Source organism: Dipodomys ordii, unplaced genomic scaffold, assembly GCF_000151885.1.
Source record: "Dipodomys ordii isolate 6190 unplaced genomic scaffold, Dord_2.0 Scaffold1, whole genome shotgun sequence".
In the NCBI taxonomy this organism is placed as follows: Eukaryota; Metazoa; Chordata; class Mammalia; order Rodentia; family Heteromyidae; genus Dipodomys; species Dipodomys ordii.
In genome coordinates, this window is record NW_012267217.1 from 63,213,220 (window position 1) to 63,234,974 (window position 21,755).

Genomic DNA, 21,755 nt, shown 5'->3' on the forward strand with positions numbered 1-21,755 from the left:
CCCGCCCCGCCCGGCGAGGCGCGTCCCTGATCCCGCGTCTCCCCAGGGCTGCGGGCTGCTGGGGAGACCTCGGCGAAGCAGAGGCCCGAGCCGCGCGGGGACACAAAGGGTAATGCCGCCCCCTGCCGGCCTTTCGGAGGCGAGCAGCCCCGGGGCCGGCTGCTGGGTCCCAGGAAACCCCCTCAAGGGTACCAGACTGGGTGGGGTTTTGAGTTCTTTCACCCTCCCAAGCCTCCGTTTCCCCATCGGTAACACACAGCCCCACGCACAGCCTCTGTCAGTTCTCTACTATTGCGGGCCGTTCTTCCTGCAGACTGCCCTGGGATGAAGGCTCTGCAGCAGAGGCTGGCCGCCCTTCAGCGGGCCCATGCCTGGCTCCTGCAGCTCCCCTCAGAGCACTTGGCCATGGACTTCCACGAGGTAGGTCTCTAGGCTTCCCAGTGGCTTGTCAAAGACCACCTAGCTCTGCCTGGGTGCAGAGAAGGAACAGGAGGCTCAAAGGGTGTCCGGGAAGTGGGTGGGGAGTGTCTTGGCCAAAGTCTGGTGTAATCCTAGCCACTGTGGAGGTTGAGATCTGGGAATTGAGGTTTGAAGCCAGCTGGGGCAGGAAAATCCAGGTGACGCTTATCTCCAGTTAACCGCTAAAAAGCCAGAAGTGGAGCTGTGGTTCAAGTGATAGAGCGCTAGCCTTGAGCAAAAGAAGCTCTGAGTACAAGTGCCAGGGCTGGCGCGCGCGCGCGCACACACACACACACGAGAGGTGGAGAGGTGAGTGGAAATAGCTGGATTGTGGGGGAGTCTAAATCCAAACCCCTGGATTCTAGGCTCCTGGAGGGTGACCGCAGCGTTCTCACTCAGGACTGGGTTTCTGGGTCTTCTGCAGGTACTGGCAGACCTGGGATCCAAGACACTGACTGGACTCTTCAGAGCCTGGGTGCGGGCAGGCCTGGGGGACCGGCGTGTGGTCTTCCCTGGCCTGGTGGGACTCGAGCCGGCCACGCTGGCTCGCAGCCTCCCCAGGCTGCTTGTGCAGGCCCTGCAGGCCTTCCGCTCAGCAGCCCTGGCAGAGGGAGAGCTGGAGGGGCCCTGAGTGGGGGAGGAGGGGAAAAGCGCAGGAAGGAGCACCATCCAGGCAGCCCTCGGGCTGCCAGGAGCAGGAGCCGCAGCCCTCGGGGACTAAGGAGGCTCAGAGAACCTAAGCCGTAGCCCTTGGCCTCACGTGTCTTCCCCGTTGTATGATCAAAGTCAAAGCTGCTTCAATAAATGTTATTTATAATCCACCAACTGGAACTTTCTTGGGATGGGACCGTGTGGCTGGGCGTTAGGAGGGAGATGGGCAGGCAGCGCTCAGTCTCCGGAAGCAGCTGGCAGATGTCACAAAGGAGCTGCGTAGACACAAGGCCTCTGTCCTAACAAATCCTCTGCCTCTCAAGTGGCAGCTGCTGGTTCTTGTCTGTTGCAGGCCGGCCCTGGCCTGGGTGTCTCTACCGCGCTCGCCTTCCTGCTAAGCTAGGCCTGGGATGTCAGCCTCCTGTCCTTGGGCATCTGCCCTGGCTAGCCAGTCCCCACCCCCTCATCACCTGCTTGGAGGTGTCACATTGCATTTCCGGCTGCTTCTTTCCTTTGCTCACCCCCACCCCCCACCCCCAGCCTGCACCTGTCCCCTCTCCCCACCCCTTCCCATTCCACAGTCTGCAGACAGGAAGGGACAGACACGAGATCTAGCCAGACGGTGAGGATGGAGGGGCCTGTGCTGACACTGGGACTGCTGGCCTCCCTGGTTGTGTGTGGTAAGGGTGGCTATCACCTCCTCCCTGGGCACCCTCTGCGCCCATCAGGCCCCTTCCCAGGACCAGGTCCTCTTCCCCACCCCCCTTGTCTGACCTCCAGGGAGGAGTAACTCCCCCTCGCTCGCTCGGTCCACGCCACAGGCCCCAGCACAGATTACCAGCTGGGGCCCACCCCTCGATCTCTCAGGCAGCTGGGCACTGAACGAGGAGGAGCGTCTGATCCGGTACCTGTTCAAGGAGAAGGGCTACAACAAGGAGCTGCGGCCCGTGGCCCGCAAGGAGGACAGCGTGGACATCTCACTGGCTCTCACCCTCTCCAACCTCATCTCCCTGGTGAGCTTCCGCCTCCCGCCTGGCCTCCCCAGGGGTGCCCACGCCCCACGCCCTGCGGGACCAGCCCTCAGCACCAGGTCTGGGCTGTCACCCTTCAGTGACCCCATGCTCCCCCACCCCACGCCCAGGGGTGGTGCTCAGGGCAGGGACTTGGCTGGCCCATGTCCACGGGGCTCCTGGCACCGGCGGCGGTGGCAGGGTTAGGTGCCCAGGGAATGCGTGGGGATGCAAGGTGGGCGTGGCCTTTTGAGGGACAGCCCTCTTGTCTGATTACAGAAAGAAGTGGAGGAGACCCTCACCACCAACGTGTGGATAGAGCACGTAAGAACTTCCCGCCCAGGGCCCGGTGCCCTGTAATCCGGAACCCCAGCTCGCCTTGGACATGGTCCCCTCGGAGGGCCTGACCCCTCATCCTTACAGAAGCCCAGCTGCCCCTCCATCCACCGAGCCTCTGCTCGCTCTGCCGGCACCTGCCCGCCCGCTGGCATCATGGTGACTCCATTCTCGTTTTCATTAGGAGTCACAGTAGAAAGGCAAGGACACAGACCTTACCACACAGCTGTCCGCGATGGACACACGTCCCCATGCTTTCAAGGCTGGCTCCTAGACCCGGCTCGGGCTCCCCTGGGGCAATGGGGACGGGAGTGTGGCACAGGCCACTGCCCACATGTCTTTGGGCCTTCCAGGGCTGGACAGACAGCCGGCTCCAGTGGGATGTCAATGAATTTGGGAACATCAGTGTCCTGCGCCTGCCGCCCGACATGGTGTGGCTCCCAGATATTGTGCTGGAGAACAAGTTGAGTGGAGTGCTCCCCCCGTGCTCCTCCCCACGTGCTCCAGGCCTTCTCTGCATGCCCGGCCAGCCCCAGGCGCCCTCCTGCCCTTCCTCTGCTGCCCCCCCAACCCTGCTGTGACGGCCAGTGCTCCCAGTGACCCTGTCCCTGTCCCCCAGCAATGACGGCTCCTTCCAGATCTCCTACTGGTGCAACGTGCTGGTCTATGACTCGGGCTACGTATACTGGCTGCCACCTGCCATCTTCAGCTCCTCCTGCCCCATCTCGGTCACCTACTTCCCCTTCGACTGGCAGAACTGCTCCCTCAAGTTCAGGTGCACCTCCTTCTCTGGCCCCCTCCATCCTTTAGATGGGTTCTCCTTGTTTTACGGGTCCTTCCCCCACAGTGGCCCCAGCCCAGGACTGAGGGTCACCTACTGCCCTTTGCCCTCCGCAGCTCGCTCAAGTACACGGCCAAGGAGATCACTCTGAGCCTGAAGCAGGAGCTGGAGGACAACCGTGCGTACCCCGTGGAGTGGATCATCATTGACCCTGAGGGCTTCACAGGTATCTGTCTAGCGGGGGATGGGTAGGTACAGGGACTCAGCCACACCAGCCATGGATGCCTGCTGACCCCCCCGCCCCTCCCCCCCGAGCTACAGTGCAGCCACAGACACATAGATAGAGGGAGACACATCTCACATTCAGAGAAACACACATGGACAACACAAAAAGACCTCCAAAGGCAGAGCTGGCAGGAAGCCAGGGCCAGCCCCACTACCCCCTCCCCCCCCCCCCCCCAGCCCCCACCACATCCAGCCCTAAAACCCTCAAACGCCACCCAGAAGTCTGAGGATGGGCTGGGTAACACAGGTAACTGGTTGGTCTGTTCTGTTGGACCCTCCGTGTCTATACTCAGAGCTATAAGGCCTGCTGCTCACCCTGTCCATCAGAGGAGACCTGCTTTCAAGGTGGGGATGTTATGGGGGGCACAGAACTCTCACCAGCTCATAGTCTTTCAGAGTCATGTCCTGGGCTTCAGTTTGTTTTGTTTTTGTTTTTCTGTGCTTTGTTTTTTGGCCCTACTGGAGTTTTAAACTCATGCTTACTAGATAAGCACTGTACCACTGAGGCACACTTTCAGCCTGTCTCTCCCTGGTTATTTCTGAGATAGGGTCTCATTTCCTGCCCTAGCCATGGGCCTGGACCATGATCTGCCTATTTTGGCCTTCCTGTGGTCGCTGGGAGGAGATCTGTGCATCGTGCCCACCTTTGTCCATTGGGACAAAGCCAAGTATGGAGATTTCTTCCCAGGGCTGACCTGGAACGGTGTGTCACACTCCCATCCTCTCAAGTAGCCTGGAACAGCAGGCATGTGCCACTGTCCCCAACTCTGGGTTGAGAAGGGAGTCTAAGTTTTCTGTCTGGGGTGGCCTCAAATCATGATCCTTCTGTTCTCAGCCTCCTAAATGCTAGAATCCCAGATGAGAGCCACTGATGTCTGGCTTGAGCTTCATTTTTTTTTTTGGGGGGTCCAGTAGTGGGGCCTGAACTCTGGGCCTGGGCGCTGTCCCTCAGCTCTTCAGCTCAAGACTAGCACTCTACCACTTGAGCCACAGCGCCACTTCCAGCTTTTTTCTTTTTTGCTTATGTGGTGCTGAGGAATCGAACCCAGGGCCTCATGAGTGCAAGGCAAGCGCTCTACCACTGAGCCACCTTCCCAGCCCCAAACTTCATTTTTTAACTAGAAAACAAATTTAAAGACTGAGAGAGTTTTGTTTTAATCTGCACATGACTTCGTTTGAGGTCAGGATATCTTATTTGTTTGTTTGGGTTTTTTTTTTTTACTATATTTTTTGCCTTTTCTGGATTGAACCCAGGATATGGCACTTGCTAGGCAAGAGCTTTGCCACTGAGCCACATCCCAGCCCCAGGACATCTTTTGAGCCAAAGCACACTCCTTTTTGGAACCCTGCGTGTGCCACTCACAGACCGAGCCCCTCCCTGCCAGCCTGATGCCCCCTCCGAACCTCACATCCTCCCGGGCCTCCTGCTGGGCCCCTGGCCCAGTTCCACCTCAGCTCCTCATCCTGCCCCAGGCCCCTTGTGCCCCCAGGCCGGGGCGGATCCTAAGCTGTCCCTGTGGCCTCCGCAGAGAACGGGGAGTGGGAGATAGTGCACCGGCCAGCCAGGGTCAACGTGGCCCCCAGCGCCCCGCTGGACAGCACCAGCCACCAGGACGTCACCTTCTACCTCATCATCCGCCGCAAGCCTCTCTTCTACATCATCAACATCCTGGTCCCCTGCGTGCTCATCTCCTTCATGATCAACCTGGTCTTCTACCTGCCCGGCGACTGTGAGCTCCACTGCTTCCGCCCGCCATGCTCACCTTGGCAGGGGCTACGGGCTTGGCACCTAGGGGCGCCCAGGGATGACTCAGCCGGTGGATAGGGCATCTCTCCAGGAAGCTGGCAGGAGGGGCACAGAAACCAGTCTGAATAGTTATTGAAAACAGGCCCCAGTGGGTCCCGGGGACAAAGACTACCTAGTCCCTGCCCATGTTGGGGACTGGGGTAAAACCAGAATATGTCCATGAGGGAGGCTGGGGCAGAACAGGTGGGACTGGTGTGTAGGAGTTCGTGTGGAGGGACAGGTCGCCTGGGCTGTCGGTTTATGGGAAGGGCTGTTTGGTGGGGTACTGTCCTGGCCCTAGGAAGAGACCGAGGTGCTTTTGGGGCAGGAGCCACACATACAGAGCTGTGCTTCAGAAGAGCTATGGGGGCAGTGATTACCCAAGTCCAGGAAGAGTGTCTGTTAATGCACATTCCCCTGACATGAAACAGTTGAGAGCACAGGCACAGAGAGGTTGTGCTACTTGTCTAGATCACCCAGCGAGCAAGTGACAGCCAGGATTTGATAGACCCAGGTGCTCCCTCCCTGCAGCCTATATCCACAGCGTTTATCAGGACACGGTGTGGCCCCTAGAGGGCTCTCGTGTGCTCGAGGTCTGAGGCTACAGCTAGATCTGACTCCCCAGGCGGCGAGAAGACCTCGGTGGCCATCTCAGTGCTCCTGGCCCAGTCCGTCTTCCTGCTGCTCATCTCCAAGCGGCTGCCGGCCACGTCCATGGCCATCCCGCTGATTGGCAAGTGAGTGTAGCCAGCCCCGCCCACTCACCCACCCAGGTCCCGCTGATTGGCAAGTGAGCGTAGCCCCGCCCACTTCAGGTCCTCACCCGGGCCCTGCTGATTGGCAAAGGCGCGTGGCCCCGCCCCACTTCAGGCCCCGCCCCTCCCGTCCCTGGGCACCAGGCTGAGCTTGTGCCCACAGGTTTCTGCTCTTCGGCATGGTGCTGGTCACCATGGTCGTGGTGATCTGTGTCATCGTGCTCAACGTCCACTTCCGAACACCCAGCACCCATGTGCTGTCCGATGCAGTCAAGAAGGTGAGCAACAGCCAAAAGCTGCGGGGAAGTGGAAGGGGTAAGGGCTGGGGATGTATGCTCAGCCATGCAGAAGCTCGCAGCACCTAGGGCAGGAGAGAGGCCAGGCCCGAAGAACACATGCCCGGAGTTCAAGGACAGACACACAGCCTTTTTGCTGGAAATTGGGAAGGCCAGAGGGGTGGGGGCCGAGGGAGGGACGTCGCTACCTTACTCTGCAGTAGATGCCACTGTAAGATTCATCCAGTATTCCGGGTCAAACACAAGGAAGGAAGGTTTTGCCTAGGGTTTTGTCAAATAAGAAGATGGCAGCGTCTAGCATGAGTGAGGTCTTGGCTTCCATTCTCTGCACTGCAAAAGCTATATAAATATATATATATATTTTTAAGTGAGTACCAGACACCAGTGGCTCAGTAATCCTAACTACTCAAGAGGTTGAGATTTGAGGATTGTGGTTCAAAGCCAGCCATGGCTTAAAAGCCTCTGACACTCTATCTCCAATTAACCAGCAAAAAGCTGGAAGTAGAAATGTGGCTCAAATGATAGGGTACCAGCCTTGAGGGAAAAAGCCAAGTGAGAGCATTAGGCCCTAATACACACAAAAAAGAGAGAGCCAGGTGCCACCTGTAATCCTAGCTACTCTGGATTCTGAGAGCTGAGAATCTCACTTCAAGCCAGCTAGGGAGGAAAGTCTGTGAGACTCTGATCTCTACTTAACCACCCAAAGGCCAGAAATGGAGCTGTGGCTCAACTGGTAGAATTCTAGCCTTGAGCAAAAGCATCATGCTTAGGCCCTGAGTTCAAGCTGCAGAATGGGAACCAAAAAAAAAAAGGGAAGAAGAGGATGGAGAGGAGGAAGAGGAAGATGAAAGAAAGAGAGAAAAAGAAAAAGAAAAAGTGAAGACAGAGTATACAGGAACAGGTGTGAACCATCTGTACCCAACTAGGCCTTTAACCCTTGACGCTTCAGCCTCAGCCTTCCAAGTGCTGGGATTATAGGCATACACCACCACACCTGGCTTACCTTTTGGTTTTCACTATCTATGTTCAGTGACTAGCTTCTGCTCTGGGCTGTGAGTAGTGAGGGCTGTCTGGAGCGTCCATCAGCAGGGGGCTGGAGACGGTGCACAGATAGATCAGTGGGAAGGAAGGAGCAGTATGTGACAGCCAAGGACAGAGTCAGGCGCATTCAGAGGTGCCAAGGCCACCCCCACGTTCGTAAAATGGCCTTTCTCATGTCCCCTTGGCTGCCAAAGCTCTTCGTGGAGACCCTGCCGAAGCTCCTGCACATGTCCCGCCCAGCAGACGAAAGCCCCGGCCCCAGGGCCTTGATCCGGAGGAGCAGCTCCCTGGGCTACATCTCTAAAGCCGAGGAGTACTTCTCCCTCAAGTCCCGCAGTGACCTCATGTTCGAGAAGCAGTCCGAGCGGCATGGGCTAGCCCGGCGTCTCACCACCGCACGTGGGTCTCTGGTAGCCTTGGGGCAAGGCCCATCGAGGGGAGGGGGAGCGGGGAGCATCACCTCTTGTGGCCCATGTCCATAGGTCGGCCTCCAGCAAGTTCTGAGCAGGCCCAGCAGGAACTCTTCAATGAGCTGAAGCCGGCCGTGGATGGAGCAAACTTCATCGTCAACCACATGCGCGATCAGAACAATTACAATGAGGTGAGTGGCCACAGGTGCACACCGGGGTTCAGGGAGTGTGCTGAGCCACTGGGTCCCCTCACATACACAGACAACTTAGATGAGGGAAGTCACAGTGGGTGCAGCTTCCCAGGTGCACCATTTCCCAGGGATGCACAGAAGGCCGCAGCAGCAGGGGGGCGGGCTCTTACACACTCAGGGGCCCTACCCTGCCAGGCCACCGTCTAAGCCTCCCTCCTTTCTCCTAGCTGCCAATCATTCCTAACCCCGCCCAAACCCAACATTGATACTCCAAAGCCAGACGTTTAAAGGGTAGCTGTAATGGTTGTCTACTCTTACAATAATTCTCCTTTGACCAAAAAAAAAAAAGGACCTTTTTTTTTTTTTTTGTCAGTCATGGGGCTTGAACTCAGCCTGGGCGCTGTCCTTCTGGTCTTCAGCTCAAGGCTAGCACCCTATCACTTGAGCCACAGCACTACTTCTGGCTTTTTTCTGCTTATGTGGTGCTGAGGAATTGAACCCAGGGCCTCATGCATGTGAGGCAAGCGCTCTACCACTGAGCCATCTTCCCAGCCCCCAAAAGGACATTTATTTTTTTCCCAAGTCACACAAGGATTCAGGACTTGGTGTCTGGGTGTCTCAGGGCTCAGAGAGAAGAGAGGGGGACCACCACTGTCCGCAGTCCCCGAAACCCCTCACTAAGGAGGGAAGGCAGCCACGGCCCTGCCTCCTCAGGCCTGGCACAGTAACCAGCCCTGCCTGGGGCTGCAGCCAGCCCACGGTGGCCCCACGAGACACACGAGGCCAGGCCTCTGCCTCTATTACTGGCCTAGGCTTGAGGTTGTGGGTCTGCAATCTGAGGGTCCCCTTACCCCACCATGTCTGCCCCCCCCCCAGGAGAAGGATAGCTGGAACCAGGTGGCCCGCACGATGGACCGCCTCTGCCTGTTTGTGGTGACGCCCGTCATGGTGGTGGGGACGGCCTGGATCTTCCTGCAGGGAGTCTACAACCAGCCCCCGCCCCAGCCTTTCCCCGGGGATCCCTTCTCCTACGACGAGAGAGACAGGCGCTTCATCTAGGACCGGCCGGGACACCAGAGTGGGAGGAAGGTCAGCTCTGGGCCCTGAGCCTGTGCCCAGCTTCTCCTACAAGGGCAAGGCAGACGTCCCCTTCCTGGCTTTTTTCTTTTTGCTTATGTGGTGCTGAAGAATCGAACCCAGGGCCTCATGCATGCAAGGCAAGCGCTCTACCACTGAGCCACCTTCCCAGCCCCCAGACACCCCCTTCCTCAAGCTGGAACCCTAGAATCCTGAGATGGACTGAGTGTGGACATGGGTGGAAGGAGCCCCCCTGAAATTTGGGGGGATACAGGGGACTTGCTCCCAGGCCAGGGATGGAGACAAGTAGATTCCTCTTCTCTTGCCTCTGCTTGCAGGCAGGAATCTGAGCGATCTGGCTGGGGGAGGGTAATACGGGGGGGCGGGGAGAAAGGAGAGGGAGGCTGAGGCACTGACTGTGTGGGAGCAGCAGGCTCAGTGTCATTTCCAGCCTTTTCTGCCTGGGCCTATCTGGATCATCCCTCTGGGAAGCTGGGAGTTAGAGTGGGTGGGGCAGGCTTAACATCCTCCAAGATACCCCACACCCCCGGGCTGAGGTCACACACACAATCCCAGAGGACTACTCGGCACCAAAAAAGGTCCCCACCCCACGCATTCCTCCTCCTTCCCAAAGGAGGGTTGTGGTACCACATTTGGCACCTGTGTGTTCCGAGGTATTGTTGGTAGGAAACTCACATTTCACTGGGCACCTGTGTTTTCAGTTACTGTCTCTGGCAACCCTACTCCTATTGAAGCCCACCCTGGGTTCTGTCCCAGGGGCCCGAGCGGGAGGCGGCAGGAACTGGGAGATGTGGCTTCCACCGCCTCCATTCGCAGCCTGGGGTGGCATGGCATTTCAAAGACGCGGCTTCGGTTGCTCGCTGGCGCTTACACCAGCGGCTGGCGCTCGGGAGAGCCAGCTGAGCTGCTGAGGCCCATGGAGAAGCCACAGGGCCAGGCCTCCTGTCCGCAGCCACACGGGTGACTTGGAAGCAAGTCCTCTCACTCCCACAGGGGTCTCCCGATGAGACATCGGCCCCAGGGAAGTCTTAGAGTCCAGACTGCCCGGCACTGCCCTGCTCACTAGCTCCTGCATTCTGGACCCCCAGAAACTGTGAGAGAATAAATGTCTGTTGTTTCGCTGAGTTTGGGAGGTGTGTTTCTTCAGTGTGACCTTGGGTGAGCTGCCTCCCTTGGCTCTTGGCTCTTGATCTGCACGAGGCGTGGATGATACTCTGGCTCACCTGGTGCAGTAACATTGAATTTGCAAGTCGCAGGAAAGGTGCTCATCTGTATCCTGTAAATTTAAGGAATGATTACTTAGCCATTCCTCATTGGTGAGCCTGGGCTATGCGAGATGGGTCTCTAGCTGTGTCAGTGGCTCACACCTGTCATCCTAGCTACTTGAACTGCTGAGATAGGAGGATCTTGGTTGGAAGGAAAGTCTGAGACTCTTATCTCCAGTTAACCACCCAAAAGCTGGAAGTAGAGCTGTGATGCAAGTGGTGGGGCACCAGTCTTGAACGATAAAGCACTCAGGCTCTGAGCTCAGGCCAGTAGCAACACACACACACACAAATGAGTCCCTGAGGTCCCCAGGGGGGTTCATGTCCAGGTCTCTTGCACCCAAACGTGGCAAGGTGGAGAGAAGATGGGAACAGGGAACACTGGCCCAATTATTCACCTCTTCATTGTAGACTCAGTGTCTTCACAGTTCAACCCATTTCCCCTGGGGGGCAACCTTTTGGCTCTGATGGATAAGCAGGTAAGGCTTGTGGGTCTTTTGCAAATCTTTTTAATTTTTTTAAAGAATGTTATTGTCAAGGTGATGCACAGAAGGGTACAGTTACATAAGTAAGGTAGTGAGTACATGTCTTGTCTAACTTGTTACCCCCTCCCTCCCTCATTTTTTCTCTTTCCTCCCTTCCCCACCACCGGTGCCCAGCTTCAGGTGAGGTTTTTAATCTTAAGTGAGGTTTTAATCTCACAGGAAAAAGAACATCCAGTTTAATCTAAAGATCATCCTAAGGCCGGGCGCTGGTGGCTCACACCTGTCATCCTAGCTACTCAGGAGGCTGAGATCTGAGGATCGCGGTTCAAAGCCAGCCCGGGCAGGAAAGTTCGTGAGACTCTTATCTCCAATAAACCACTAGAAAACCGGAAGTGGTGCTGTGGCTCAAGTGGTAGAGTGCTTGCCTTGAGCTGAAGAGCTGAGGGACAGCGCCCAGGCCCAGAGTTCAAGCCCCACGACCGACAAAAAAAAAAAAAAAAAGATCATCCTAAGTTGTTCTACTTCCTTGTATGAAGTGCCCAAAACTTCAGGATGCAAATCTTCAGTGCTCCCCTGGGAACAGGGAAACCTGCGGAGCTGGGAGCTCAGGAAGTCTCTGGATTCATCCTGCCATGCCCGCAGAGACCGGAGGGGTCAGGCAGCTGGGACCTTCCGCCACGCTCGTTGCCACTGTCTGCCACACGGTGGCGCTGTTGGCAGTGGGCTGTGAACCAGCCTCCAGGGAGGACTCTGGTGCATCAAGACCAACACAGGTGGCTGCAGGTCTTCACACCCAGCCACAGGTGGCCTCCACTTTCTCCATTCCAACAGGGCTGCCCACCCTCTCACCGAGCAGAGAATCCAATAGGAAAACACAGTGCTGGAAGGACAAAAAACCACAGCTTAAGCAAACAATACTGTCTTTTTTTCATATAGAAAGACTCCAAGAAGCAGCGATGGTTTCACTGGCTTGTTCATTCAACAAAGCCATCAGGGACCCGGCTCTTGGTTTCCTGTCCAGCACGCTGGCCTCATTTCTCACGCTTGCTGCCATGAGCTGGGAACTGGCTACCTCTGCTCCACAGATGACATCTATGTTCTGGCAGAAGAGGGCTCTCAGCCTCTCCTCAGGAAGCTAACGACCTCCATGACGCCTTGAGGCATCTCATTGCTCAACACATCACATAGCTACCTCCATCTGCAAGGGAGCCTGGGAAGTAAATATAGTCAGCCCCCCGTGTTGGTGACACACATCAAAAACATTTGGGAGCTGGGCGCTGATGGTTCATGCCTATAATGCTAGCTAATCACAGTTCCAAGTTAACCTGAGCAAGAAACTGAGACTCTTATCTCCAATTAACTAGGGAAGAGATAGATGTGGAGCTGTGGCTCAAGTGGTAGGGTGCCAGCCTTGAGCAAAAGAGCACAGGGACAGTGCCTTGGCCCTGAGTTCAAGCCCCAGTACTGGCACACACACAATATCTATAAATATATATTTATGGGGGGGGGAATGTGCCTGTACAGACATGTTTGGACTGTTATCCTCTAAACAATATACTATAACAACTACTTGCATAGCATTTACACTTTATTAGTGATTATAAACCATCTAGAGATGATCTCAATTGTGCAGGAGAACCACAGACACAGCATGCAAATACTACACCATTCTATACAAGGAGACGGGAGAGATTCTGGTATCTGGGGAGGTCCTAGAAACACTGTCCCTGCTGATACTGAGAGATGACTCTCCTTGGCTTTTCCAGCCTCCATAACAGGAGGTAACAAAGGAGACCTCCCAGCCTGGAGCAGAGAGTGTCAAGAACAGGAATTTCCCCAGAAGGAGATGGCACAATTCACATCACTACAGAAAGCAGGTTCCATGCCCTGCCCTTCCTCCCAGCCACTGCGGGGAGGGAGTGGCCAAGGCTCACCTCTGCTCACCATAAAGGCCATCACTAGTCTTGAGAGCAGGTGGGCTTCGATGGGAATAAAGAGCTGGATTCGTTTCTCTGGGATTTGGTGGAAGACTGCATCTGGGGACACTGGTGGGTTGCATGGAGAGGTCAGGCATCCCCAGTGGGGAGCTGCTGGTTTTGGAAACTCCAGGGAAAGAGGATCTCTTGGGTGCTTGGAGGGGCCTAGGGGCCCTTAGAGCAAACAGTGCTGCCTAATATAGGACTGACAAGGGCGGCAGACAAACCATCCACAGGGTAACTCTGGAAAAAAGGTTGACATTAGAAATGACTGGAGAGGACAGGTGTCACTACTCCCTCCCCTCCCTCTACTCTTGGAGTCATGGAAAGACAGGCAGGATCTGAGGCCCTTCAGGGGCTGGGTTCCAAGCCTGACTTCCACAGACCCCAGTCATGAGGCACGGGGACATTGTGTTGTCTTTCAGTAATCAAAAGGTTCTTACTGCCTTGTCCCCAAGACCCTACCACTTGATGGGCTCTTGAGTTGTTCTTGTTCATGTGCTGACACACTCTGACCTGTCCACTTGGGATGGATGGATAGAAAGGCAGACAAACAGAAGGCAGGTAGCCTGAGCACAGACGTGCCAGCAGCAGAATCTGGCTCCCAAGTCTCAGCTTCTCACGTGGCTCACCACAAAGTGCAAGGCAGACAATCTACCTTCTCCAGCCTTTGCCTGCCCTCTGGCCCTCTCATGTGCCTCTAGGAGATACGGTCTTGACGTTGCATGGGCACGCACATGCGCACACATGCATTCCAGTCCTGGGTCTTGAACTCAGGGCCTTGTGCTCTCTCACCTGGTTTTTGCTCAAAGCTGGTGCTCTTCCACTTAAGCTGGGTCTCCACTTCTGGCTTCTTTGCTGGATAGTGAGAGATAAGAGTCTCACAGACTTTTCTGCCTGGGCTAGGTTTGAACTTTGATCCTCAGATATCAGCCTCCTGAGTAGCTAGGATTATAGGTGTGAGCCATCAGTGCCTGGCTCCATGGTCTTGATTCTTATCCACCTGCTCCCATGGGCCATGCATGGGTTCCATGAGCAGCTTCGGTATATCCTTGGCTTTGGCTGTGTCTGCTACATGCTGGGGTCTCCATCATGGGTCCGTTGAGGAGTCCTTCGGACATACCACACATGACCACCCACTCTATTCCTAACCAGACCCCAACTGCCAGAATGAACAGACCGAAGGAGCCAAATCGGCCCCAGCCCCAGCCTCCTTGTCCCCACCTTCTCTCCCTCACCCATCTGTCCCTGGCTATATGCTGAGTCCCCAAGACCGGGAGCGGCTGGGGGCTGGGCTGTCTCTGTTGGGACCAGGATGCCAAAGGGGCCCCTCTTCCTCTGGCTGCCCAGGTAATCTGAGCCCCACATTGTGCACATCTTGGGACAGCTGACAGTGCTGTGGTCAGACAGCTGGTGGGGCTCAGGCAGGCCAGGGCAGGAGGGTAGGCTGTCACATGATACCCCAGCCCATCTCTGTGCTGGACCTGGGGAACAGTGACTGGAGAGAGCAGAGGCACCATGCATGGAATCCAGAGGCCTCAGCTGCTCCTGCCGCTGCTGGCTGTGTTCTTGGGTATGACCTGGGGGAGTAAGGGTCCGAGGCCTCAGGGGATGGAGGTTCTGGAAGGCTGATGGGCCTCCCCTAGCCCTGGCACCCAAAGCCTCTACGCAGCCGGGCTCTCTTATTGCCTGCAGGGGTCCAGGGCCGAAATCAGGAGGAACGCCTGCTCGCTGACCTGATGCGCAACTATGATCCTCTCCTGAGGCCGGCGGAGCGAGACTCCGACGTGGTCAATGTCAGCCTGAAGCTAACCCTCACCAACCTCATCTCCCTGGTGAGCCGCGGGGGGGGGGGGGGGGGGGTGGGGGAAAGAAGACCCTGTCCAGCACTCCGGGTGGAGAAGAACCCCAAGGGAGGAGGGTGTGAGGAGAGGCTCAAGAGCCTGGGGCCCTCTTGTGTTCCTTCTTGGCCAGTGGGGATAGGGTCGGAAAGGCCCGGAAGCTTAGTCCTCCCTCCTGTACCCCCAGAATGAGCGAGAGGAGGCGCTCACCACCAACGTCTGGATTGAGATGGTAAGACGCCTCCCTGTCACCCTCCTCTGCCTGTCATCAAGGGCCCTGGCTCCCCTTGTGAAAGTCGTCTGGCCAGCCCTTTGGGCCACCTGGCTGGCCTCCCACGCTGGTACCGAAACCTGGCCTATTTCCCGGCCCTCACCCCTGCAGCAGTGGTGTGACTATCGCCTCCGCTGGGACCCTGGGGAATACGGAGGCCTGTGGGTGCTGCGGGTGCCATCCACCATGGTGTGGCGCCCAGATATCGTGCTGGAGAACAAGTGAGGAGCGGGTGTGGACAGAGCGGGTGGAGGGGGGAGATGCCAGGGTCAGGACCAGCAGAACAAGGAGACCCTGGGCAAAGGCAGAGGCGCGGAGGGTGCTGAGCAGGGACTTTGGGGCTGAGCTGGGGCGCCAGGGTAGGTTCTGACTCTTAGCCTGGCTCTGTACCATGGGCTGGGCCCTCTAGTTTGGCTCCGCCCCCTGGGCTGGATCATCTGGCAAGGCCACGCCCCTCCCTCTGACCTGGCTTTGTCCCCTGAGCCAGGCGATGGGTTGGGGCCACTCCCTTCCCTCTAAGCAGCTTCCCTGGGTGCTATCTGGAACTGAAAGCTTAACAGTATTAGACAAGATTGTTGCCACAAAGGATCGTCCACGAAGAGAAGCAAAACTAGGAGGTGGAACCCCAGGGAGGCTGTCCACTGCTGGAGGCAGTGGTAGCTCCAGGTGGATCCACCAGGGGGTGGTAGCAGACCGGAGGGTTGGTGTCCCCAGGCTCCCATTCCTGCAGGCAGAGGACTGCTCTGCGGCTGTGGGGTCTCAGTCTGGCCTCTGCACACAGTGTGGACGGCGTCTTCGAAGTGGCCCTCTACTGCAACCTGCTTGTGTCTCCTGATGGCTGTATCTACTGGCTGCCACCTGCCATCTTCCGCTCGTCCTGCTCTGTCTCTGTCACCTACTTCCCCTTCGACTGGCAGAACTGCTCCCTCGTTTTCCAGTGAGGCCGTTGGTGGAGGGGAGGGGCGAAGCAGCACCTGGGTGGAGGTGGGAGATGAGTTTTCTGAGTCACCTGGAGGCTAGGGACCTGGCTCCACCTGAGGCTCAAGAGGTCCTCTCATGGCAGGCATGTGTTTTCTACCTTGTGGTCTTCATCAGTGGGAGGGCTAGAGTGGCCCTGGGCTCTCTGGACAGGCGATGGCATCAACTGATAGCCTCCTAGCCCTTCCCTCCCCTTCCCCTCATCTCCCCTCTTCTTTCCTTCCCTTCTCCCACCAAAGCTTTATGGAAGCCTCAGAAGCTCAGGGCTGCATGTGTTAAAGCCAAATGCTCACCCCTGCCCTCCAATGAGTATGTCTGTGACGTGAGGTCTCCCTTGTGGCAGTTTATCCTTATTTCCTCCGGGCCCTCAGGTCCCAGACCTACAGTACCAGTGAGATTAACCTGCAACTGAGCCAGGAAGACGGGCAGACCATCGAGTGGATTTTCATTGATCCCGAGGCCTTCACAGGTAGTAGCTCCCTGGCAGCCCCACAGCATGCCCACTAGGTGTCGCTCTGGAGGCAAGGCCCAACAAGGGCCGCATCCCTCCCGTGTAGCTCTAAATGAAAACTCTAGCTTTAAGTTTTCCAAAATGATTCGATGAAGAGCCAGGTGGTGCACTGCTGTCATCCCAGCGCTCAGGTGGCCGAGGGGGGAGGATAGGGAGTTTAAAGCCAGCCTGGGCTATCCAGACAGCTTTTCTCAAAGAATAGAAAGGGAGATCCAATGGAATCCCCACTTCTCCCGTGATGATGACTGATCACAAAAGGAGGAGAATTAACATCTAATCTAAGTCCCTCTGCTGCTGCCCCCTGGGGCACCCATCATCTGCCCCCTGCCCGCAGGCCTGCCCACACTCATCCCTTGTGCGCCCACCCCCACAGAAAACGGGGAGTGGGCCATCCAGCACCGGCCAGCCAAGATGCTGCTGGACACAGAGGCTCCGGCCGAAGAGGCGGGCCACCAGAAGGTGGTGTTCTACCTCCTCATCCAGCGCAAGCCCCTCTTCTACGTCATCAACATCATCGCCCCCTGTGTGCTTATCTCTTCCGTTGCCATTCTCATCTACTTCCTTCCTGCCAAGGGTACCTGGGTTCCTGGGAGGCCAGGGCGGGCCCTGCCCTGGGGGGGGGGATGGGGCACTGCGATCCAGAACTGGGACAGTGGGCTTCTCATGGGTTGGGCCGTTGCTCTGAGGGACGCCAGGGGTGAGAAGACCCACTCTGAGAGACTCTTGGTCATGGGCAGCCGGTGGCCAGAAGTGTACAGTAGCCATCAACGTGCTCCTGGCCCAGACTGTCTTCCTCTTTCTCGTGGCCAAGAAGGTGCCTGAGACCTCCCAGGCCGTTCCACTCATCAGCAAGTAAGGCTGGGTCTCCCACCTGCCTCCTCCTTTCCCAGCCTCCAGAACAAGTGCCCTGCATGGAGCTTCCTCCCCAGGCCCCTGCTCTCTTCCCCCGCCACAGCCCCCTTCCATGCCTCCACCTCCCTAGTTCTCCATCAACTGATCCAAAGGGAACTGTGATTAAGGGTGGGTGGCATCTGGTGACATCTGCATCTGGGGTACCAGCTTCTTATCCCTACCGACCAATAGATACCTGACCTTCCTGATGGTGGTGACCATCCTGATCGTTGTGAACGCCGTGGTCGTGCTCAATGTGTCCTTGAGGTCCCCACACACGCACTCCATGGCCCGAGGCGTTCGCAAGGCAAGTCACCCCCCCCCCCCCGCCGTGGGCAGCCTTCTGCCCCGCCCACTCCCTGGGGAATGACTCCCTCTGCACTCCATCCCTGGCCGTCTTCTTCTTCTATATGAAATTGGTGGCAAACCTACCCCGTATGAACGTGCCGGCGTGTGCCAAAGTGAATGAACAGAGTGGGTGCCCACTGGGTAGCAGGGAGATTACAAATACTAACTTATTTAATTTCCCCAAAACTCCAGCAAGTAATTAGTAACATTTCCATTTAACAGATGAGAAGCACAGAGAGGTTAGGTAGCTTGTCCAGGGTCGCTCAGTCAGAAGGTGAAGGAGGTAAGATTCTGATCCTAGAGTGTGAGCTCTGCCTCGGACAGCCAGGGCTCTGGTTAAAAATGCAGGTTCCAGGGCTGGGAAGGTGGCTCAGTGGTAGAGTGCTTGCCTCGCATGCATGAGGCCCTGGGTTCAATTCCCCAGCACCACATAAGCTGAAAAAGTTGGAAGTGGTGCTGTGGCTGAAGTGGTAGAATGTTCGCCTTGAGCTGAAGAGCTGAGGGACAGCACCCAGGCCCAGAGTTCAAGCCCCACGACCAAAAAAACAAAAACAAAGTAGATTTCTAGGTCCACTTCAGGTCACTGGATGGAAACAAGAATCTGTGCCAGTGGTTCATGACTGTAATCCTAGCTATTCAGGAGGCTGAGATCTGATGATCACAGTTCAAAGCCAGTTCAGACAGGAAAGTCCATGAGACTCATCTCCAGTGAACTACCAAAAAAGCTGGAAGTGGAGCTGTGGCTCAGGTTGTAGAGTGCTCAGCCTTCTTGAGCAAAAAAGCTAAGACACAGTACTCAGGCCCTGAGTTCACACTGACACACACACACACGCACGCACGCATGCACGCACACCTGTGTTTGTAACGAGTGCCTTTGGGACCCCATGCTCCTTTCACAGGGTAGAAAAGCCAAGCTGTCCGGGGGCCAGCTGCTACCTTGAACATGCTGCCTCCCCGGCTGTGCAAGGCTTTCATGCCTTTTATGCCCACCTCTAGCTTCAAACTCTAGCTGCCCAGACTCAGCCAACTGGAGCCTGCCCTCCACAGGTGTTCCTGCGGCTCCTGCCGCAGCTGCTGCGCATGCATGTCCGCCCACTGGCCCCAGCGGCTGTCCAGGACATCCGGCCCCAGCTCCAGAACGGCTTCTCCTCAGGCTGGACCATGCCAACGGGGGAGGAGGGGGGCCTCTGCCTGCCCCGCAGCGAGCTCCTCTTCCGGCAGCGGCGACGCGATGGGCTGGTGCGAGCTGCTCTGGAGAAGCTGGGTGAGGCCTGGGCTGCCACGGGGGACGTTTATACACACGGGCACATCCAGGGAGCTGCAACGGCACAGGAGCTCTGGGAAAGGGTCCAGATTTGGGAGAAAGGGGCCAGGAACTCTAAGGAGAGGCCGCTTGCTCTTCCTGATCTTCATCTTACTTCCACACCTTGCCCCATCAGAAAAAGGGCCAGAGACCGGGCAGAGTCAGTTCTGTGGCAGCCTGAAACAAGCTGCCCCCGCCATCCAGGCCTGTGTGGATGCCTGCAACCTCATGGCCCGTGCCCAACACCAGCAGAATCACTTTGACAGTGTAGGTTGGCATGGTCTGGAAGGAGTATCTTGGGGTAGGGTGAGTGGGGTGTCCAGCAAAGGGAGTGAGAAGGGACAAGGATCATGGAAGAAGATAGGCTGGGGCCTGGGGAAAACAGTTCAAGGAAAGAGAATGGAGGCTTGCTGGAAACTAGAGCATGGAAGAGGGTGTCGGGCAGCCTGAGGGCCGGCCGGTCATCCCCTCCGCTCCCTCCCCTGTGCCCTCCCATGTGCAGGGAAACGAGGAGTGGTTCCTAGTGGGCCGTGTGCTGGACCGGGTCTGCTTCCTGGCTATGCTCTCCCTCTTCATCTGTGGGACCGCTGGCATCTTCCTCATGGCCCACTACAACAGGGTGCCAGCCCTGCCATTCCCTGGAGACCCCCGCCCCTACCTGCCCTCACCAAACTGAACCAGTTAATTGCTGCTGGACCCAGCAGAGGTGTATTTGTGCTGTCTTATACAAAGTGTTCTTCACCTGCTGAGGCTCCAATGGGCTGTTTGGGAGGTACCCATATGGCCTGAGAAGATCTGGGGGAAATAAAATATGGAGCTGGAGTCTTGGAGTGGTTGGGACTGGGCTGTGATCAGGGAATGGGGTCACCATCCGTGTGGCAATCGCTGGCTCATCTTTGCACTTACCACACTTCCACATAGCACAGCCCTCACTTCAGCCAAGCATTCTTGACCTCCAAGTCATTTGAAAGCCCTAAGGAGTATGGTTTGCACAAGGCTCCTAACTGGGCACGGTCCTGTCCCTCCAGGTCCGGAAACATCTTCCCTTTTATGAGTCCCTCTGGGAAAGAGAGCAGTCAAGACAGCTTTGAAAGAGCTCTCTTCATTGAAGGGATACTAAGATCTGAGGACTGCATTTCAAAAGTCTGCAGGAAAGTTCTTGAGACTCCAATTAACCAGTAAAAAAAAAACTGGAAGTAGAGCTGAGCATCAAGTGGTAGAACACCATCCCTGAGTGAAAAAGCTAAGGGACAGTGCCTGGGCCCTGAGTTCAAGCTTCAGTACTCAGACAGACAGACAGAGAGACAGACAGACAGACACACACACACACATATGCACAAACCCACACAAGCATACAACAACAAAAAAGAGTAGGAGAGATTTGGGGTATGGATCAATGGTCCTTCGCATGCATGTGAGGGCCTAGGCAATATTCCCAGCATTGTAAGAGTGTGTGTGTGTGTGTGCGTGTGTGGCAGTAGCACACACCATCTGGCCTCTTACGGTATTTTGAATGTCATAAGCACTAGTACTCAGCTGCGTGGTGCCTTTCCATTCATGTGCATTTTTTTTTTTGCCATTGATCCCAAAAGATTTCCTGAGTTTGTTTTTTTCCATTATTGCAAGGTCTCATAGCAGCAAGGGTGGACAGGCATTAGTCATTATTCTCCCTTGTTTCATAGGAGCAAAGTGAGTCCAGAGTAAGAGAAATACTCTAGAAAAGAACACTGGTGGTTCACAAAGTAAGGAGTCCAGAATTTCTGACTTGACTCAATCTCAGACACTCTATAAAAGTTCTATGGGCCTGAAAAAGCAAACTCTTACCTTTACCTTCTTTTCTCAAAAGCCAGGACATTTCCTAGGTGAGAACTATGGCTCCGCTTTGAGTGAGCAGGGAAGAAGCATGCCAGTCACTTACCTCCTTGAGCCTGTTTCCTCCTTTGAAAATAATCATTTTCTATTCATCTTGATCTTTGATCACAGCAGAATCAAAGGCAGAAATTCAACGTGCCACCTACGGCATGGGGAGCCCACGCCCACAATCACGGGGTTGGCTTTGGGTCCCAACACCCGCAGGTTCATTTTATTTACTCCAGTCACAGAGGAAGTCAGGGTCCTCGAGGTAGGGGTTTGGGGGGGAGGCGAGGACTTGATGGTAGTGAGACCACCTCGGGGGCCCTACAGGCGCCCTTGTAGGCGGGTAACCTGGGCATGACTGTCTCTGGAAGCCACGGAGCACATTCGCTACTACCATTCCCGGAGGGTCGTTCCTGACGGCTATCCTCGGAATCACACGGCAATCTGGAGCGCAAGGCGCCTCTGCGCCAGGGCCGGCGCCAGAGAGGGGCGGGTGCCACCGTGCACCGGGGCGAGTGCCACAGCGGAATCGGCGTCGGGGTTTTTAAGGGAGCGGCCGGGGGGCGGCGCCAGCGCCGGGCCCGAGCCAGGACCCGCCCCGCCCATGGGTGACCAGAGGCCCGACGCGAAGCCCCGCGACCGCCGCGGCCCTCCGCCGGGCCTGCGCTTCTGCGCAGACGCCCTGGACCGGCGTCTCCGGAAAACCGTCCGGCACTGGGCCTGCGCACTGACGTTCCGCTGTGCCCGCAAAACCGGAAGTGTCCGGGCCCGGAGCGAAGGGACTGGACAGAGCGGAAGTCACTCCGTGAGGCTGTGGCGGCCGCGGAGGCGAGAGGATGAATAACAAGTTCGACGCGTGAGTGGCGCGTGGCCGTCCCCCGGGTCCCTTTCCCGCAACCGTTTCCCCCCCGCGCCCGCCGGGGCTCGGCG

At 56.6% G+C, this 21,755-nt stretch overlaps 4 protein-coding genes across 7 annotated transcripts in view; all 4 read left to right on the plus strand.

Moving 5' to 3' along the window:
- The window catches only part of Prss56 (protease, serine, 56), a 5,309-nt gene extending 4,219 nt beyond the window's left edge, over positions 1 to 1,090 (plus strand). Inside the window, exons 9-10 of the mRNA XM_013022098.1 lie at positions 314 to 420; positions 884 to 1,090. Of these exons, the coding sequence (XP_012877552.1) occupies positions 314 to 420; positions 884 to 1,090 (314 nt within the window). The remainder of the gene's footprint in view (positions 1 to 313; positions 421 to 883) is intronic.
- Positions 1,091 to 1,688: 598 nt separating this feature from the next.
- Positions 1,689 to 9,068, plus strand: Chrnd (cholinergic receptor, nicotinic, delta (muscle)). 3 transcript variants are annotated; one of them, XM_013033868.1, is made up of 12 exons: positions 1,689 to 1,790; positions 1,978 to 2,123; positions 2,400 to 2,444; positions 2,810 to 2,919; positions 3,076 to 3,231; positions 3,354 to 3,463; positions 5,052 to 5,252; positions 5,934 to 6,045; positions 6,227 to 6,341; positions 7,595 to 7,799; positions 7,883 to 8,001; positions 8,878 to 9,068. In XM_013033868.1, the coding sequence occupies exons 1-12, from the start codon at positions 1,739 to 1,741 to the stop codon at positions 9,058 to 9,060; spliced, it is 1,554 nt and encodes a 517-aa protein (XP_012889322.1). In that variant the 5' UTR covers positions 1,689 to 1,738; the 3' UTR covers positions 9,061 to 9,068. The 3 variants fall into 3 exon arrangements, with proteins under 3 accessions (XP_012889322.1, XP_012889486.1, XP_012889402.1); XM_013033948.1 differs by having other exon boundaries at positions 1,739 to 1,799; positions 8,878 to 9,060; XM_013034032.1 differs by lacking the exon at positions 2,400 to 2,444 and having other exon boundaries at positions 8,878 to 9,060.
- A 5,260-nt stretch (positions 9,069 to 14,328) lies between these two features.
- Chrng (cholinergic receptor, nicotinic, gamma (muscle)) lies at positions 14,329 to 19,644 on the plus strand. 2 transcript variants are annotated; one of them, XM_013037183.1, is made up of 12 exons: positions 14,329 to 14,398; positions 14,521 to 14,660; positions 14,854 to 14,898; positions 15,049 to 15,158; positions 15,719 to 15,874; positions 16,287 to 16,384; positions 16,800 to 17,000; positions 17,164 to 17,278; positions 17,510 to 17,624; positions 18,713 to 18,929; positions 19,105 to 19,235; positions 19,471 to 19,644. In XM_013037183.1, exons 1-12 carry the CDS (start codon positions 14,344 to 14,346, stop codon positions 19,642 to 19,644), a joined length of 1,557 nt encoding a protein of 518 aa, XP_012892637.1. In that variant the 5' UTR covers positions 14,329 to 14,343. The 2 variants fall into 2 exon arrangements, with proteins under 2 accessions (XP_012892637.1, XP_012892702.1); XM_013037248.1 differs by lacking the exon at positions 15,719 to 15,874 and having other exon boundaries at positions 14,344 to 14,398.
- Positions 19,645 to 21,594: 1,950 nt separating this feature from the next.
- The window catches only part of Eif4e2 (eukaryotic translation initiation factor 4E family member 2), a 17,817-nt gene continuing 17,656 nt past the window's right edge, over positions 21,595 to 21,755 (plus strand). Inside the window, exon 1 of the mRNA XM_013022202.1 lies at positions 21,595 to 21,681. Coding sequence (XP_012877656.1) covers positions 21,662 to 21,681 — 20 coding nt within the window. The 5' untranslated portion in view covers positions 21,595 to 21,661. The remainder of the gene's footprint in view (positions 21,682 to 21,755) is intronic.